The sequence below is a fragment of the Oncorhynchus gorbuscha genome, linkage group LG02, assembly GCF_021184085.1.
Source record: "Oncorhynchus gorbuscha isolate QuinsamMale2020 ecotype Even-year linkage group LG02, OgorEven_v1.0, whole genome shotgun sequence".
Lineage (NCBI taxonomy): Eukaryota > Metazoa > Chordata > Actinopteri > Salmoniformes > Salmonidae > Oncorhynchus > Oncorhynchus gorbuscha.
The window spans coordinates 12,619,982-12,639,167 of record NC_060174.1 but is presented as its reverse complement, the minus strand read 5'-3'; the positions used below and the strand labels follow the sequence as shown (position 1 = coordinate 12,639,167).

General features: G+C 47.4%; 1 protein-coding gene across 1 annotated transcript; it reads right to left on the bottom strand.

The window, feature by feature from the left end:
• Positions 1-7,069: 7,069 nt before the first annotated feature.
• LOC123991185 (claudin-1-like) lies at positions 7,070-10,257 on the bottom strand. Its single transcript, XM_046292504.1, has 4 exons — positions 9,789-10,257; positions 9,250-9,414; positions 8,897-8,987; positions 7,070-8,279 (listed from the first exon to the last, which is right to left on the bottom strand). Exons 1-4 carry the CDS (start codon positions 10,006-10,008, stop codon positions 8,102-8,104), a joined length of 654 nt encoding a protein of 217 aa, XP_046148460.1. The 5' UTR covers positions 10,009-10,257; the 3' UTR covers positions 7,070-8,101.
• Between the last annotated feature and the right edge of the window lie 8,929 nt (positions 10,258-19,186).

Below are 19,186 nucleotides of genomic sequence, written 5' to 3'. Positions count from 1 at the left end.
TCTCATAGAAGACTTCCAGACACTTGAAGCTGTTCTGGTGGCTCGTGGTTGTCCAACGCCCTATAAAGACACTTTATGTTGGTGTTTCCTTTATTTTGGCAGTTACCTGTATATCAGCAATACTTTATTCCAGGGATCATCAACTAGATACAGCCGTGGGCCGATTTTGAGGTGATGGTCAGGGCGCCAGACGATAATTACAAATCATTTGTAGATTGAAAATTGACTGCAAGAGGCCCAAACAGACTAAAACACAATCCTTTCAAACCTTGCTTACATTTTTATACGATCACATATACAGTGGGGCAAAAAAAGTATTTAGTCAGACACCAATTGTGCAAGTTCTCCCACTTAAAAAGATGAGAGGCCTGTAATTTTCATCATAGGTACACTTCAACTATGGCGGACGAAATGAGAAAAAAAATATCCAGAAAATCACATTGTAGGATTTTTAATGAATTTATTTGCAAATTATGGTGGAAAATAAGTATTTGATCACCTTCCGGTTACTAGTCCAACGCTCTAACCACTAGGCTACCCTGCCACCCCAGTAGAGGGCACACAATGCTTTTAAACAGTGAAAATTATATGGCCCACCACTACGTGAACATCGGTTTAGTAAGCCAGCAATTAGGTCATCTTTGCCCAACAGTTAACTTTCTCAGTAGATTACCAATAACTCTGTAGGCACCTCTGTCAATGTAAACATGTGTTTGGCACTGTGGTGAGCCATAATGTGTCTAGCCAATACCCTTCAATACAGGTATTATCTGACGCTAGATATAATGAGCAACAACAACAAATCAGAAAGGCATCATATTATTCTCCAGTCAAAAAAATGAAATAATTGTTTGGAGAACTTTCAAAAGTCAGCAACTCCTCTGTGCTCGTTTTGGCAAAGGGATAAGATTAACAATTTTACAATTCCATGTTTTGGTGTGTGCCATGGAGACAAACTGTATCTCTCTTTAATAATAAACCTCCACACTAGGCTGATAATATGTGTCCCAAATGGCACCCTATTCACTACATAGTGCACTACTTCTGACCAGAGCCCTATGAGCCCTGGCAAAAGTAGCGCTCTATATACTATAGGGAATATATACACAACCTTTTAAAAGTGTGTGGTCACTTAGAAATGTCCTTGTTTTTGAAAGAAAAGCACATTTGTTGTCCATTAAAATAACATCAAATTGATCAGAAACACAGTGTAGATATTGTTAATGTTGTAAATGACTATTGAAGCTGGAAAAGGGTATTTTTTTTGTGGAATATCTACATAGGCGTACAGAGGCCCATTACCAGCAACCATCACTCCTGTGTTCCAATGGCACGTTGTGTTAGCTAATCCAAGTTTATTATTTTAAAAGGCTAATTGATCATTCGAAAACCCTTTTGCAATTATGTTAGCAAAGCTGAAAACTGTTGTGCTAATTAAAGAAGCTTTGGATAAAAGCGTCTGCTAAATGGCATATTATAGAAGCAATAAAACGGGCCTTCTTTAGACTAGTTGAGTATCTGTAGCATCAGCATGTGTGGGTTCAAATACAGGCTCAAAATGGCCAGAAACAAAGACTTTCTTCTGAAACTTGTCAGGCTATTCTTGGTCTCAGAAGTGAAGGCTATTCCATGCGAGAAATTGCCAAGAAACTGAAGATCTCATACAACGCTGTGTACTGCTCCCATCACAGAACAGCACAAACGGGCTCTAGTTCTTCTCAAGTTCCTCTGTCCAGTGTCTGTGTTCTTTTTCCCATCTTAATCTTTTCTTTTTATTGGCCAGTCTGAGATATGGATTTTTCTTTGCAACCCTGACTGGAAGGCCATCATCCCGGAGTCGCCTCTTCACTGTTGACGTTGAGACTGGTGTTTTGCGGGTACTATTTAATGGAGCTGCCAATTGAGGACTTGTGAGGCATGTGTTTCTCAAACTAGACACTAATGTACTTGCGCTAATGTCCTCTTGCTCAGTTGTGCACCGGGGCCTCCCTCTCCTCTTCCTATTCTTTCTAGCATCATGTTGTGGGGGTGCTTTGCTGCAGGAGGGCCTGGTGCACTTCACAAAATAGATGACTTCATGAGGCAGGAAAATTATGTGGATATATTGAAGCAACATCTCAAGACATCAGGAAGTTAAAGCTTGGTCGCAAATGGGTCTTCCAAATGGACAATAACCCCAAGCATACTTACAAAGTTGTGGCAAAATGACTTAAGGACAACAAAGTCAAGGTATTGGAGTGGCCGTCACAAAGCCCTGACCTCAATCCTATTGAATATTTGTGGGCAGAACTGAAAAAGCGTGTGCGAGCAAGGATCCTACAACCTGACTCAGTTAAACCAGCTCTGTCAGGAGGAATGGGCCAAAATTCACCCAACTTATTGTGGGAAGCTTGTGGAAGGCTACTCAAAATGTTTGACCCAAGTTAAACAATTTAAAGGCAATGCTACCAAATACTAATGCAACATTTTCATTTCAGCTTGTGGTGCCTGGCCTTAATTCAATAGGGGCCTAGTTGTAAAGATTTGTCATTTAGCTTTTACAACTACGTCAGAGACACCGCCGCCTTCCCGCCGGACAAGCTACACACCTTCTTTGCCTGCTTCGAGGAAAACAGTGTTGCTGACATTGAAAGGCTAGTCAAGGATCATATCACTTCCACCTTACTTGAAACCCTAGACCCACTCCAATTTGCATATACCGCCCCAACAGATCCACAAATGACACAATCGCCATCTCATTGGACACTGCCCTATCCATTCTGGACATGAGGAATACCTATGTAAGAATGATGTTCATCAACTACAGCTTTCAACACCATAGTGCCCTCTAAGCTCATCACTAAGCTCAGGGCCTTGGGTCTGAACCCCACACTGTGCAACTGGGTCCTGGACTTCCTGATGGACCGACCCCAGATCAGAAAGGTAGGCAACAACACCTGCCTTATGCAGGGGCCCACAAGGGTGTGTGCTCAGCGCCTCCTGTACTCCCTGTTCACCCTTGACTGCGTGGCTATGCATGTCTCCAACTCAATCATCAAGTTTGCAGGCGACACAACCGTGGTAAGGGGATTACCAACAATGACAAGACATCCTACAGGGAGGAGGTGGGGGCCCTGACGGAGTGGCACCAGGAAAATAACCTCTCCCTCAGGTTTTACTGGTAAGGCGTAGGAGGCTTCCCCAACTATTTATTTGGCTGGTATGGACGCGGTACCGGACCATAACGCCTTACTTTCACTTTTGCGCCAACTCGTAATGAATGTTTCCTGTCATAGTTTCACCCTTTCTGTTTTGATATTGTTAATAAAATGCACTTGGTACAAAGGGAGTGGGCAGCAACACTTAGGATAAAGATTAGTTTCTCACTAATTTTACATTGATATCTTTAGTAATTTAAGTGTTCAGTGCCTTGCTCAAGGGCACACTGACAAATGTTACTTGCCACCCTACTTCTCCCAACATGAACTTTTGATCAGCACAAGAAACTTTGGTATCGAGTACGAGCATTTGAATCAGTAAGGATGTTGTGATTAACTTCAAGGTTCTCCCAGAGCATTATTATGGGGATAATCCAGAATGGATGGACCTGGACCCATAGAGATAAATTATTTTGTAAACCATTGATATTGAACATGCATACATGTACAGTATGTATCTCTATGCCTGGACCTAATATTAAAATAACTTAATGGACTACACAGAACCATTATTTCCTATGCATACCACCATCTCATTGTATCCTATCCCTGCTTCTAGGTCAGAGGTTAAGGTCTGGACAATTCTCTGGACAATTCTCGGACCTGCAGTAGATATGCTAATTCTAGACTTACGGGAGAATGGGGAGTGTGCTTCCCATCCGTTCTGAGTAGGAAGCCATTTCTGTTTGTTTCGTTACTAGGTACACAGTAGTAATACAAGTGAATGTGTTATGTTTTAGGCCTATGCTCTACTCCTCCCCTACAGCCCATCTCATAATGAAACTGTGCTGAGGCAGGAGTTAATGTAATTCCTGTCTTTCTGAAGAATCGCTTATCTAGCCAGCCACCTTAGTATAATAACATTACGTAATGTAGCTTCCAGTAAAAAGTTGACCTTCCGGGCAGTGCTTAGGCAAGAGAGGAAGAGGATGAAGATCCACGGGATTTCCTCAGTGACTGGAATACTGTAAAAAAATATATATATATATTAAAAAAGTTGATGACATCTCCCAAAAAGGACACAACAACAGAAGTGCTAATGCATAGGTGCTCTTTTATTAATTCTAATGTTTGTTTTTTTAGTTTAACTGCAATACTGTATTTGGCGTAGTTTGAACAGGCTTCCAACTCTAGTCATTACAGCCTTTGTCTCAATTGCACATCCAAAGAAAGGTTTGACAAAAGCATTTATATTGGAATAGCATTTAGTTGACTATGAAATCTGAAAACCTCAACACTTTTGTGTTAATTTTGTCCTTGCCACAAAAGCCACACTGGTGACAGATTTGGACAAATACATTACATCATGTCTCATTATGCACTAGCTAGGTTTAATAAGAGATATGGGGGTACTGCTTTCTATCTTATGTACACGGATGTATAGTGAGCGTCAACTGGAGATGTCCCTTTCGACTCCACTCCCCTGCCTCCTCTCCTTTGCATCATGCACACATCACTACTAATAGGATCCTTACTGAAGCCTGCATGTGGTCCTTGCCTTGACCCTGTCACAGACCAACCAGACCAGAGTAAAAACAGTGCCGGTGTCTCACATCATGTCAGATCGTTGTACTGTATGTGGAAGTACAGTATTTGAAGGTAAACGATAGCTAACCAACCTGGCTATTCTGATTTAAAAAAATACTAGCACACTGGATTGAATTGTAAACAAATTGACTAAACCAACTGAAATTCTTAAACTGTACATCGTGAGTCTTTCTGGCTAGTCTAGTTAAATTAGACTACAAACACGACTATTCATGGACAAATATACAAGAGAAAAAAGTTACATTGATCCACCCCTTTAAGGTTAGGGTTTCCGCTCGGCTATATTTCCATGTTACAGCGCTTGTTTCCGGCAAACAGAACTACCTGTGCTACTTAGCTAACTGCATCTCTGAACACCTGTGTGTAAATGGAAGACAACCGCCACAAATGTGTTGTCACTGAGAAATACTGTTTTGTTTCTAGAACTGTAACACAATGGAGAATCGATTCACGTTTAGATGGAGTATTTGGCTGTTTTGGCTTCCAGAGCCAATTCGCCTTTAAACAGAACATGTCAGGTCCTTGGACTAAAAGGAGAAACGTTAGGGTCTTTTAGTCCATTACTAGGCTTCTCCTGGCTACATCAATACATTTATGAAATAACCTGGCATCTCATTAGGCTTTTTCATTTATATTATGAATCCCACACGGAGACATAAAGGACCTTCATATAGAGTGAAACAACAGAACAGAACTAGTCAGACAGAAGAACCATCCACTCTTTCAGTTTATGGAAAGAATACACACACATAGAAATAAGGTAATGTCTATTGGTGCATTTTACCATACAATAGCAGTTTAACCCCTAGTTAGTGTCCAGCAAATTACATGAAATAATGATCTTATCATTGTGTGATGTGTGTGTGTGTGAAAAGAACTGGCTTAGTGTGATTTGGTTTCAATACACATTGTTTCAAATGGCATGAGAAACATGGGCCTACTGTCACATGTCAAACAACAGACAGGTTGTTCACTGAAAGGACCAGGAATCAGTAGTTTTTCTGAGTGTTTTTTATTGAAACGGCCTTAAATAGACTCCGCCCTAAAATGGACGCCAAGTGCGGATCGTTTCAGTTCTCGCCTTTTACATGTGTATGGGATTTCCAATAGCTAACCCTGGTCATGGAGAGAGAGAAATGCAGACATTTGATGATTTGCAAAATAATTTGATGCTGATGCAAGTACAGTATTATGTTTTAATTTACAACTAATTATTATACACTGAGTGGACAAAACATTAGGACCACCTGCTCTTTCCATGACATAGCCTGACCAGGTGAAAGCTATGATCCCTTTTTGATGGCACCTGTTAAATCCACTTCAATCAGTGTAGGTGAAGGGTAGGAGGCAGATTACATAAGGATTTTTAAGCATTGAGACAATTGAGACATGGATAGTGTATGTGTGCCATTCAGAGGGTGAATGGGCAATACCAATATTGAAGTGCCTTTGAACATGGGTTTGGTAGTAGGCTATAAGTGCCTTTAAACGGGGTATGGTAGTAGGTTTTAAGTGCCTTTGAACGGGGTATGGTAGTAGGTTATAAGTGCCTTTGAACGGGGTATGGTAGTAGGTTATAAGTGTCTTTAAACGGGGTATGGTAGTAGGTTATAAGTGCCTTTGAACGGGGTATGGTAGTAGGTTATAAGTGCCTTTGAACGGGGTATGGTAGTAGGTTTTAAGTGCCTTTGAACGGGGTATGGTAGTAGGTTATAAGTGCCTTTGAACGGGGTATGGTAGTAGGCTATAAGTGTCTTTAAACGGGGTATGGTAGTAGGTTTTAAGTGCCTTTGAACGGGGTATGGTAGTAGGCTATAAGAGCCTTTGAACGGGGTTTAGTAGTAGGCTATAAGAGCCTTTGAACGGGGTATGGTAGTAGGCTATAAGAGCCTTTGAACGGGGTATGGTAGTAGGCTATAAGAGCCTTTGAACGGGGTATGGTAGTAGGCTATAAGAGCCTTTGAACGGGGTATGGTAGTAGGCTATAAGAGCCTTTGAACTATAAGGGTATGGTAGTAGGCTATAAGAGCCTTTGAACGGGTATGGTAGTAGGCTATAAGAGCCTTTGAACGGGGTATGGTAGTAGGCTATAAGAGCCTTTGAACGGGGTATGGTAGTAGGCTATAAGAGCCTTTGAACGGGGTATGGTAGTAGGCTATAAGAGCCTTTGAACGGGGTTTAGTAGTAGGCTATAAGAGCCTTTGAACGGGGTATGGTAGTAGGCTATAAGAGCCTTTGAACGGGGTATGGTAGTAGGCTATAAGAGCCTTTGAACGGGGTATGGTAGTAGGCTATAAGAGCCTTTGAACGGGGTATGGTAGTAGGCTATAAGAGCCTTTGAACGGGGTATGGTAGTAGGCTATAAGAGCCTTTGAACGGGGTATGGTAGTAAAACCCTGAAACCTGAAAGAGTCAAATAGAAGAAAAGAAAGAGAATGTAAAAAGGACATAATTTGAAGGCTGTAAAACATAACACACATTCAGTAGTATCTTTATCTAATGAAGTATCTTTATGCAAATTCATCTTGATAATAATAACAGCAGATTTATGACAAGTTTACCATATATAGCACGTGATCAAGTACTAAATTAAGGGAAAATTGCAGTGCATTACACTCTAAAGTGCACATTTCAAATGTACAAATTTGAAGAAATTTGAAGAAATAAAGTTTCTTGTTATGTGCATACAGTTGGTTGACCTACGGCACAGATTGCACATCTGCATGTCCAAACCAATACTTTCCCTTGGTGAAAAGTGAAAATAATTTAAATGGAAGGTGTATTCTAATCTGTTGGCCCCAAACAGAACACAATCAGGCACAGTTCAATCAAGCTGATATTTATGGAAGCTTACTCTGCAGTAGAGTTGCACAGTTCCAGTAACATTACCAGAATTCCTAGCTTTCCCAGAAGCCCTTGTTAGGGGATTCCGGATTTCCTGCGTATTTCCCCCTGTACATTTTGAGAGTCATAGGAACACTACTCTGCAGCACTGTACATTGGTGATGGTATATAATGAAATGGTAGCTACATTGGCGATATTTGAAAATTCCTTTAGTGGAGGAACTTGACATGAGGTTGAAAACAGAGATATGGCAGGTGTTACACATCATGACTACAGCCAACCATCTTCACACATCCAAACAATTAATAAGAAAAATACTTTCATGGAGCACACAGACCTCCCAAATGAACTCTCACAATCATAATGTAGGCGAGTCACACACAGTAGAGTACTTGAGTAACTACACGTATTCTGCTCTACTGTAGTCCTTCAGTGTGAGTAGTAGACTCTCTGGTTTAAGCCTCAACGAATTGAGCTTCCTTGGGCGTCCTCTAGGCATAGTGTGGCCCCATTAAACATAGTGGGTGCCAGGCCTGGTGCCAAGAATGACTTTGGGTTGGGTGAAGGATGAGACGGAACGTGAGCCCTGGGGACAACTCCACAGATACCTGCAGCCCAGGAGAAATCCGCCCACCACAGAGCAGATACCTGCACCCCAGCTCACCAGCACAGCGTTGCCAAACTCAAACCTGTCGGTTTAAAAAAGAAACACAAAATAACACACCCAGTCAACACCACAGAATGTAGTCCACATCAGCCGCAAAACACAGATTATAAACTGGGTGGTTTGAGCCCTGAATTCTGATTGGCTGACAGCCGTGGTATATCAGACCGTATACCACGGGTCTGACAAAACATTTATTTTTACTGCTCTAATTACAGTGGTAACCAGTTTATAATAGCAATAAGGCTCCTCGGGGGTTGGTGGTATATAACCAATATACCACGGCTAAGGGCTGTATCTCGACACTCCACAATGCGTTGCGTCGTGCGTAAGAACAGCCCTTAGCCGTGGTATATTGGACATACACTAGACCCCCTCGTCCCTTATTACTTAAATAAACTATGTGTAGAATTCTAAATCGAAATAACAATTTGATATTAATTGCACTACAGCCAGGTGTAGTTTCTTAGCTTGTACAACAAATTGCACCCTATTCCCTATTTTGTCCCCTTCTTTTGACTAGATCCACCCTATGGGTCCTTGGTCAAAATTAGTGCATTCATAAGGCTCAGCCTAAAGACTATTACAATTCTTAACAGACAGAGTTGTGGATGATTCTGCTACCGTGCTACTCGACAGTACCTGTTATGTAAGGAAGTAGGTGAGTCTGAGAATTCAAAGGACCGGATGATGGCGTTGGCAAACCAGGAGGTTACCGATATGGCCACAACACCTACAGAGAAGAGCAATATTAGAACATCTTATTACACACAATTTCATATCAGCTTCTCTCACATCTAGAGTTAAAACTAGCAGCATTTTCAGTGGTAAAAGCAGCATTTTGGGCTGTGGTACAGAGCTGTACGCTAAAGCACAGAGTTATGTAGTATCAGATGGGACCATTTTTTGGCATTTCACAATGTAGCATTTACTGTTCAGAGCTAAATCAATAAAAACAACTTTCATTACTGATATGATAATGTAGCCAACTGTACCTGCAATGATGAAGAGGAATCCTCCAACAATGGCAACTCTATCCTTCTGCTTTTCATCCTCCTCCAGGCATCGAGTGCATCTCATCCCCAGCGTGGCTACCAGCACCCCAATGGCTGACAACAGGACACTGAGGATCATCACCACTCGGGTGGTCAGAATCTCCGCTATACGCACAGGGCAAATGTCAAAGGCCAACGCATCCTCTCAACACTCAGTCTGACACTAAGATTGAATATGGCTACATTGAACACATCCATATCAAAGTCACGAGTCAGTGTGAAACTTACTGAGAGAAAGAACATAGACACTGGAACAGTGTGTGAACAAGTCTGATTTGTAATAATAAATGGTTGTAGTCATCTGTTTCAATTATCAACATGTATTGTGTATTATTAGGCTTATTTGTATCTTTTCATTGTAATCGGACATCAACAAGTAGCCTGCCATTATATTAAGCTATATTGTGCCTGCTCTGAAGGTGAGTGACCACTAGTGATCGAATAGTGGGTGATGATGGCAGACACTAAGGAAAACGTACCTGGCAGGTGAAAGAGTGACTTGTAATTGACGCACATCGTGTGTCTTGTGGCGTCGACGGTGCATGACATCCATAACCCCAGGTACGTTTCCTTTGATGTTATCGTGCTCTCTGTGTAAGAGTGCCTTTTCCACTCCACCATAGTGGTGGCAATCACTGAGCCAACAAGACCGATCAAAGCAAGAGCATAACCGGGAAGTTGAACCGCAGAGCTCGTCATGGTATTCCGATGAAATTATGATTGATAATAAAGGCTACTAAAATGGGAGTTGATGAAAAATAGACAAAATACATGAACAGTGGAAAATCGAATCTTTAAATTGTTGAAATGTCCTTGATTCTCAATGTCTGTTAAATCTATTGAAGCAAACCGAACTCCGTTGAAGTTTAATTCCTGTCGCGTTGTGAACCGTTATCTCGTACTCTCAGCATTGCGCCTGTGTTCAGTGAGTAGTGCGTCCACTCTTGGCTATTTAAACCGTCTGCGGGACAATTCTCGAGCGCATACTAGTGGTTATACATAGATCGATTTCTATGAAAAGATCAGCACGTTCTCATAATGGGTGTGATAGTCTTTCCCTCTACCATTCATGCCCTATTTTTTTTATTTTTAAGAACTACGTGAAAATAAACTAAGACAAATTTATTCCACGGCACAAAACTAAAGCTGTGATGTGTATTGTAATGACCCGACTAGATCATAAAGGAACAATTGTCCAGACAGAGGCTTGAGTTTACGAATTGACGGTTTATTACACCAACTTTACACAGGCTACTGTTTGGGCCGTAGCACACGCCAAATAGATGACACAAGCCAATCGTGAAGCCCAGACGTAAGAGAGAGAGAACAAAAGCTGAACCTGGTCTTAACTTCCAATGCTCCACCCCCCTGCCCAACCCCCCTCCACGCCACTCCGCCAACCACCAGGATGCCCGGCATCAGAACATTCCAGGCATTCCCGTGATTGGCAGATAGCAGGTTGATTGACAGGTCGGACCCCGCGAACACCGGGTACTGGTCAGTACAAAGCGCGAACCACTGCTTTTAATCAGGGCAAGGTGTCTGGCAACATGACTGAATACAAACAGTGCAGCTATTCCCTCCGTAAGGCTATCAAACAAGCTAAGCGTCAGTACAGAGACAAAGTGGAATCTCAATTCAATGGCTCAGACACAAGAGGCATGTGGCAGGGTCTACAGTCAATCACGGACTACAAGATGAAATCCAGCCCAGTCACGGACCAGGATGTCTTGCTCCCAGGCAGACTATATAACTTTTTTGCCCGCTTTGAGGACAATACAGTGCCACTGACACGGCCTGCAACGGAAACATGCGGTCTCTCCTTCACTGCAGCCGAGGTGAGTAAGACATTTAAACGTGTTAACCCTCGCAAGGCTGCAGGCCCAGACGGCATCCCCAGCCGCGCCCTCAGAGCATGCGCAGACCAGCTGGTCGGTGTGTTTACGGACATATTCAATCAATCCCTATACCAGTCTGCTGTTCCCACATGCTTCAAGAGGGCCACCATTGTTCCTGTTCCCAAGAAAGCTAAGGTAACTGAGCTAAACGACTACCGCCCCGTAGCACTCACTTCCGTCATCATGAAGTGCTTTGAGAGACTAGTCAAGGACCATATCACCTCCACCCTACCTGACACCCTAGACCCACTCCAATTTGCTTACCGCCCAAATAGGTCCACAGACGATGCAATCTCAACCACACTGCACACTGCCCTAACCCACCTGGACAAGAGGAATACCTATGTGAGAATGCTGTTCATCGACTACAGCTCGGCATTCAACACCATAGTACCCTCCAAGCTCGTCATCAAGCTCGAGACCCTGGGTCTCGACCCCGCCCTGTGCAACTGGGTACTGGACTTCCTGACGGGCCGCCCCCAGGTGGTGAGGGTAGGCAACAACATCTCCTCCCCGCTGATCCTCAACACGGGGGCCCCACAAGGGTGCGTTCTGAGCCCTCTCCTGTACTCCCTGTTCACCCACGACTGCGTGGCCACGCACGCCTCCAACTCAATCATCAAGTTTGCGGACGACACAACAGTGGTAGGCTTGATTACCAACAACGACGAGACGGCCTACAGGGAGGAGGTGAGGGCCCTCGGAGTGTGGTGTCAGGAAAATAACCTCACACTCAACGTCAACAAAACTAAGGAGATGATTGTGGACTTCAGGAAACAGCAGAGGGAACACCCCCTATCCACATCGATGGAACAGTAGTGGAGAGGGTAGCTAGTTTTAAGTTCCTCGGCATACACATCACAGACAAACTGAATTGGTCCACTCACACTGACAGCGTCGTGAAGAAGGCGCAGCAGCGCCTATTCAACCTCAGGAGGCTGAAGAAATTTGGCTTGTCACCAAAAGCACTCACAAACTTCTACAGATGCACAATCGAGAGCATCCTGGCGGGCTGTATCACCGCCTGGTACGGCAACTGCTCCGCCCTCAACCGTAAGGCTCTCCAGAGGGTAGTGAGGACTGCACAACGCATCACCGGGGGCAAACTACCTGCCCTCCAGGACACCTACACCACCCGTTGTTACAGGAAGGCCATAAAGATCATCAAGGACATCAACCACCCGAACCACTGCCTGTTCACCCCGCTATCATCCAGAAGGCGAGGTCAGTACAGGTGCATCAAAGCTGGGACCGAGAGACTGAAAAACAGCTTCTATCTCAAGGCCATCAGTCTGTTAAACAGCCACCACTAACACTGAGTGGCTGCTGCCAACACACTGTCATTGACACTGACCCAACTCCAGCCATTTTAATAATGGGAATTGATGGGAAATGATGTAAATATATCACTAGCCACTTTAAACAATGCTATCTTATATAATGTTACTTACCCTACATTATTCATCTCATATGCATATGTATATACTGTACTCTACATCATCGACTGCATCCTTATGTAACACATGTATCACTAGCCACTTTAACTATGCCACTTTGTTTACTTTGTCTACACACTCATCTCATATGTATATACTGTACTCGATACCATCTACTGTATGCTGCTCTGTACCATCACTCATTCATATATCCTTATGTACATGTTCCTTATCCCCTTACACTGTGTATAAGACAGTAGTTTTGGAATTGTTAGTTAGATTACTTGTTGGTTATCACTGCATTGTCGGAACTAGAAGCACAAGCATTTCGCTACACTCGCATTAACATCTGCTAACCATGTGTATGTGACAAATAAAATTTGATTTGATTTGATTTGATTTACAACACAACCACCTCCTAGCCTAACACATAACACACAGCTGTCTGTGCGGGTCGCTACACAGCCCCCCCACCACAAAGTCCCTCGTCCCCGAGGGAACAAACAAAGTCTCTGAAGCGACCCGGAGGTCTCCTTTGCCTGCGTGGTCGTGATGGTCGCAGAGTGCCCCTCTGGGACCCAGGGGATGAAGGCAGGGATATGGGTGACAAGGAAGCGGGAACGGGTAATACAGTCCGTGGCTCTGGGGAACCACGCGGTGACACAGGGGGGGAGACAGGGGGAGTGGGCTGTCTGGAGCCTTGTCTGCGGCACCTGAGGGTGGGTGCCTGGAGAATGTCATTGCCAGAGAGGGGAATTGTGGGGGTTCCTGGGGTTTGGGGAGAAGAGGCCCCTCTGTATGGGGCTAACCTGTCCCGGTGCAGTGCCACCTTTCTCCCCCTGGGAGGAAGCTGCACCCGGTACACAACCTCCCCTACCCTCTCCAGGACACTGCAGGGTCCCACCCAGTGACTGTCCAACTTGGGGCATCTGCCTTTTTTTCCTTAGGGGCTGTAGACCCAGACCAGCTCCCCAACCACAAAGTGCCTTCCCCGGGTGTGCACGTCATAGTTCCTTTTCTGCCTCACACCTGCATTCACCAGCTGCTCTCTGGCGAAGGTGTGGGCTGTCTCCAGGCGGTCCTGGAGTCTCCGGGCATACTCCGGCCCCGGAGGAACATGAGGGCTATCCAGGGGCCGACCAAACGCCATCTCCGCAGGGGTGCGGATCTCTCTCCCCAGCATGAGGAGGGCAGGAGTGCAGGAAGTGGAGTCTTGGACAGCGGAGCGGCATGCCATGAGGACCATAGGCAGGTGCTTGTCTCAGTCACGCTGGTGTTTGGAAGAGACGATGGCCAGCTGCTGTCCAAGCGTTTTGTTGAAGCGCTCCACAAGGCCATCACTTTGAGGATGGAGAGGAGTAGTGCGGGTCTTGTGCATACCCAGCCTCTCACACATGGTGGCGAACACACGGGACTCAAAGTTTCTGCCTTGGTCGCTGTGGATGGACTCTGCAGCTCCAAACCTGCAGAACATCCCCGCTGTCAGGGCGTCGACGATGGTCTCTGCCTCCTGGTCAGGCAGAGCATAGGCCTCGGGCCATTTTGTGAAATAGTCCATGGACGTGAGCACCCAGCGGTTTCCACTGTCTGTGGTGGGGAACGGCCCAACTACATCCACTCCCACCCTCTCCATGGGAGCCCCCACTGGGAACTGTTGGAGCTGAGCATGAGAGCGGCCTGGGGGGCCCTTTCTCGCTGTGCAGTTGTCACAGCGGCGACAAAAGTCCTCCACATCCCTCTTGTGCTGCCCCCAGTAGAAGCCCTGACGGAGACGGCGCAGTGTTTTTGTGACCCCAAAGTGTCCAGTCCCCACCCCCCATGAGTACTCTGGAGCACAGCCTCCCGCAATGCTTTTGGGACCACCACCTGCCACCTCTCCTCTCCCGTAGCTGACTCCTTCCATGCCCGCTGTAGCACGCCATCAGCCAGCCGCAGTCTCTCAAACTTCGACCACAACCCTTTGGTCGCGAGTGAGAGCGCTGTCACCTCTTCCCATGGTGGCCTCACCTGCGCCTCTACCCACTGTAGCACTGGCTGTAGGTCTGTGTCCCGTCCCTGCTGCTGCCGCCATTCAGCCACGTCGACAGTCTGCAGCTCACAGCAGACAGGCCCGCTCGCCCGACACACTGTGGCACAGACACCCTCCTCTGCCCGCAGCTCTCTCTCCCGTCCCTCTCTCCGTTCACAGTGGCGGCAGCCGTCTGCAGTACAGGGCCGACGGGACATGGCGTCTGCGTTGGAGTGGCGTGCCCCTGCCCTGTGCACCACCGTGAAGTCATACGGCTGAAGCTCCTCCAACCAGCGTGCCACCTGCCCCTCTGGCTCTCTGAAAGACATGAGCCACTGGAGAGCAGAGTGGTCAGTCCTTACAGTAAAGGGCAGACCACCCAGATAGTACTTGAAGTGTTTGACGGAAGCCACAACAGCCAAGAGCTCCCGCCGGGTGACACAGTAGCGGCGCTCATGTTTGTCAAATGTTTTGCTGAAGTACGCCACCACTCTCTCCCCCTCTGGCCCCACCTGGGCCAGCACCCCACCCATGCCCACATTGCTCGCGTCTGTGTCCAGGATAAAGGGCAAGGTGAGGTCAGGGGGGGCGAGCACGGGGGCCTCGATCAGTGCACGTTTGAGGGTGTTGAACGCCTCCTCACACTCCACTGTCCAAGTGAAAGCCTTGTCCTTCGGCAGCAGGCGGTTCAGTGGAGCAGCAACGCTTGAGAAGCCCCGTACAAACCTCCTGTAGTACGAGGCCAGGCCCAGGAAGCTCTTCAGCTGACGCTGGTCGGTGGGGGTGGGCCAGTCTCTGACAGCCCCTACCTTGTCCTCCATGGTGCTGATCCCCTCCTTCCCCACTCGGTGGCCCAAGAAGGACCCCTCTCTCCTCATGAAGTGGCACTTCTCGGGGTGGAGCTTCAGACCTGCGGCAGCCACCCTCTCCAGCACACGCCGTAGCGCCCCCAGGGCTGACTGGAAGGAGCTGCCATGGGCCAGGATGTCATCGAGGTATACCAGACACTGCTGTCGGGGGATGCCATCCAGCACCCTGTCCATCAAACGCTCAAAAGTAGCTGGAGCGTTGCACAGGCCAAAGCACAGGACCTTGAACTGCCAGTGTCCTCTGTTAGTGGAGAACGCAGTTTTGGCTCTGGCCTCTGGGGAGAGGGGCACCTGCCAGTAGCCACTGCGGAGGTCTAGTGAGGAGAACCAGGAGGACCCCCTAACCAGGTCCAGCGACTCATCGATACGTGGTATGGGGTATTAGTCCTTCCTGGTTACCTCATTCAGCCGCCTGTAGTCCGCACAGAACCTCAGCTTGCCCCCCTTCTTCGGAACCATGACGACTGGCGCCGCCCAGGGGCTGTCTGAGGGCTCAATGAAGTCTGCCCGCTGCATCTCCAACACAGCCTTGTCTGCCGCCTCCTGGCGTGCCAGCGGGATACGGCGGGGACGCATCTTGATGGGTCGAGCATCACCTGTGTCGATCTCATGCTGCACCAGATGAGTCTGACCCACCTCTTCCTCACTCAATGCAAAGCTGTCTCTGAATTCAAACAGCAACTGCCACAACCGTTCCTGCTGCTCAGGGTCAAGACCAACACAGTTCCTCCCCCATATCCCCCTCACTGCAGACAGTGTCCTCTCCTCTCCCATCTGGGGTAGCTGGGCTGGGGGGGGTGCGACCCGGGCTCACAGAGGGCTGTGTCATGGAGGTAGCTGGGGGAATGTAACACACCGCCGTAGGTGACAGGGGGACTGGGGAAAAGTCACACACAGCTGTGGGGGAGGGGGCGCAGCCATGAGTCTCTGCTGCTTTAACTGTTGGAGTAAAGGGTTTGTTGGGTTGAGTGAATGTGACATTAGGGGGGGCAATGTGACATTGGTGACTTCCGTCCCTCCCTGGAAGCTCAGTGTGCCCCTATTTAGGTCTAACTGACAGCCTGTGCTCCTAAGAAAGTCCAACCCCAGGATACAAGGGTCCTGCACAGCCGCCACCCACACAGGATGACGCACAGTCCTGCCCCCTACTGTCAGAGTCATTATTCCCTTCCCTTTCATGGGTGCCAGCTCACCTGTGACTGTGCGGAGCTGCACAGTTGTAGGCTCACACTGAGTCCAACCTGGCACAATATCTGGCCTCACCAGGGTTACTGTGGACCCAGTGTCCACCAGGGCGGAGCAGGGCACCCCCTCCACAGTGACAGGGACATGACAAAAGTCCCCAACACAGGTCCGGCCCACCACAACAACAGGCTCCATTCGCTTGCCCTCGTCTGCTTCTGGGGGAAGTGGAGCCTTGCTTCCCCGTCTGTGCCGGTGGGCTCCTCCTGAAGATGATGGTGGTTGGGATAGAAAGCCAGGGGTCCGCACTACCCGGTCTATGCGGACCCCGAGCCGTTTCCCTGAGCTCTGGGGGACATGGGGCAAACTCGGCGCAGATGGCCTGGCTGGCCACAACCCCAGCAGACCCTGGGACCAGGGCGTGTGTTTCGTTCCGCCTGTAGCGACACAGCACGAATGAGTTTTGTCATTTCGGCCACCCAAGCAGGCTTTTCCGGCTCCGGGCTGCTCTACCCCGCAGCTCGCACAGAAGGTGTGTCTCCCTGCACCCCCACCAAAGCCCCAGCTGAAGCCCCAGCCCACACCAGCTCCCTCTCCAAAGCCATCTCCAAGGCTGTCTGCAATGACTCAGGATGAGCCAGCTGGATCTGTATGCGCAGCTCCGTAGGAGAGAGCGCCTGTATGAACTGGTCCCGTGCTAGCTCGCTCTGCACGGAGGGGGGCATGTGAGCATATGCCCGCCGAGAGAGGCTCTCAATGTCATTAGCTAGCACCCGTAGAGGCTCTCCAGGCTGCCTGCGTCTATTACTCAGTTCGGAGCGCAGTAGCCCGGGCTGTACACACTGTCCATAGCGCCTCCTCAGTGCTCCCACTAAAGCCCCATAATCATGCCTGTCCTCGGGGCTAATCAATATCAAACAGGCCAGAGCTTCATCCGTGAGGCATAAAGCCAACTGCAGTGCCCTTTCTTCATCCGACCACCCCCTAAAATGAGCTAACAGTTCAAACTGAGCATGAAAAGCTTCCCAATCCGCCTTACTGGAATACTTCGGGGTCTTAACAGTTACGGACGCAGCCGGGAACTGGGCGCCGCCATGTTTGTTTACATCCTGAGCCCCAGATTCCTCATCACGCCGCGTCGACGTCACCACTTCGGTCCGCCCACCAGAATCCGCGCGAAATACATTCGACGACGCACTCATGCCCGCTTCAGCCGCCATCGCTCTAACGTCCTCCGTCAAGCGGCCTCTGCGCTCCGACGCCCTGGCGATCTCCTCAGACAGAGCCCCCGACGTCCATTCACACGCACCTCCTTGGCCATAATCGTCCCCTACCTCCACCTTCACTTTCGGATTCCCTCGAAGCATTTTCCATCCCCGTTCTCACCTACGGTAGCTAGCCACATAAGTCAGCTAGCTAGCTGGCTAACTTGTATCAACGTTTTTACTTCTGACACCAATGTAATGACCCGACTAGATCATAAAGGAACAATTGTCCAGACAGAGGCTTGAGTTTACGAATTGACAGTTTATTACACCAACTTTACACAGGCTACTGTTTGGGCCGTAGCACACGCCAAATAGATGACACAAGCCAATCGTGACCTTCTCTTGTGAAGCCCAGACGTAAGAGAGAGAGAACAAAAGCTGAACCTGGTCTTAACTTCCAATGCTCCACCCCCCTGCCCAACCCCCCTCCACGCCACTCCGCCAACCACCAGGATGCCCGGCATCAGAACATTCCAGGCATTCCCATGATTGGCAGATAGCAGGTTGATTGACAGGTCGGACCCCGCGAACACCGGGTACTGGTCAGTACAACACAACCACCTCCTAGCCTAACACATAACACACAGCTGTCTGTGCGGGTCGCTACAGTATTAATCTGCTATAGTCACTCACATCCTACTTGTGATAATTGTGTTTTATTAATTTCATTACAATATATTCACATTAGATGGCCTTCCACATAATTCATATTTATATGTTTATGACATAGTCTGAGCTGTTAAATGAGTTTGCTTATCTTTACGTTTTTCCAACCCATATGAAAATCAAACCCTTGGTGATTTTTCCCCAGGTTACACAAAATCCAAACCAGTTTTAAATCCAATCAATGCAGTTGATTTTAGGCCTATGTAATGGTCTTACATTTTCAGGATTGTCAGGTTTTGTATGCAATTTGTATTTAAAACTAATGTAAACTCACCTCATTCCGTACAAATGTGCAAAACCGCAATCGGGGGTGTGAATTAGGTTTCTATTCAAGCGTTGATGACATGGTAATGGATCTATAGTATTGGAGAAAAGTTGAGAAAACTGACCCTCCTTTACATCTTGACGTGTCATGTCGTAACGTACATCAGGCATACAGCAACTATTTCTGTCTTACAATCTCTCTCCACCAGGTGTAGCACTTCTATCATCCTTTAAAAACAAGAAATGGACAGTGACAGGGGTAAGGGGGGATACCTAGTAATTTTTT

Bases quoted from the DNA above. Each gene is read 5' to 3' on its own strand.
- LOC123991185 (XM_046292504.1), bottom strand. From the start codon at position 10,008: ATGACGAGCTCTGCGGTTCAACTTCCCGGTTATGCTCTTGCTTTGATC. The intron at 9,415-9,788 runs GTACGTTTTCCT...CTGTGCGTATAG, and splicing joins GTCACTCTTTCACCTGCCAG to CGGAGATTCTGACCACCCGA. The intron at 8,280-8,896 runs GTACTGTCGAGT...TTAAACCGACAG, and splicing joins CCTACTTCCTTACATAACAG to GTTTGAGTTTGGCAACGCTG.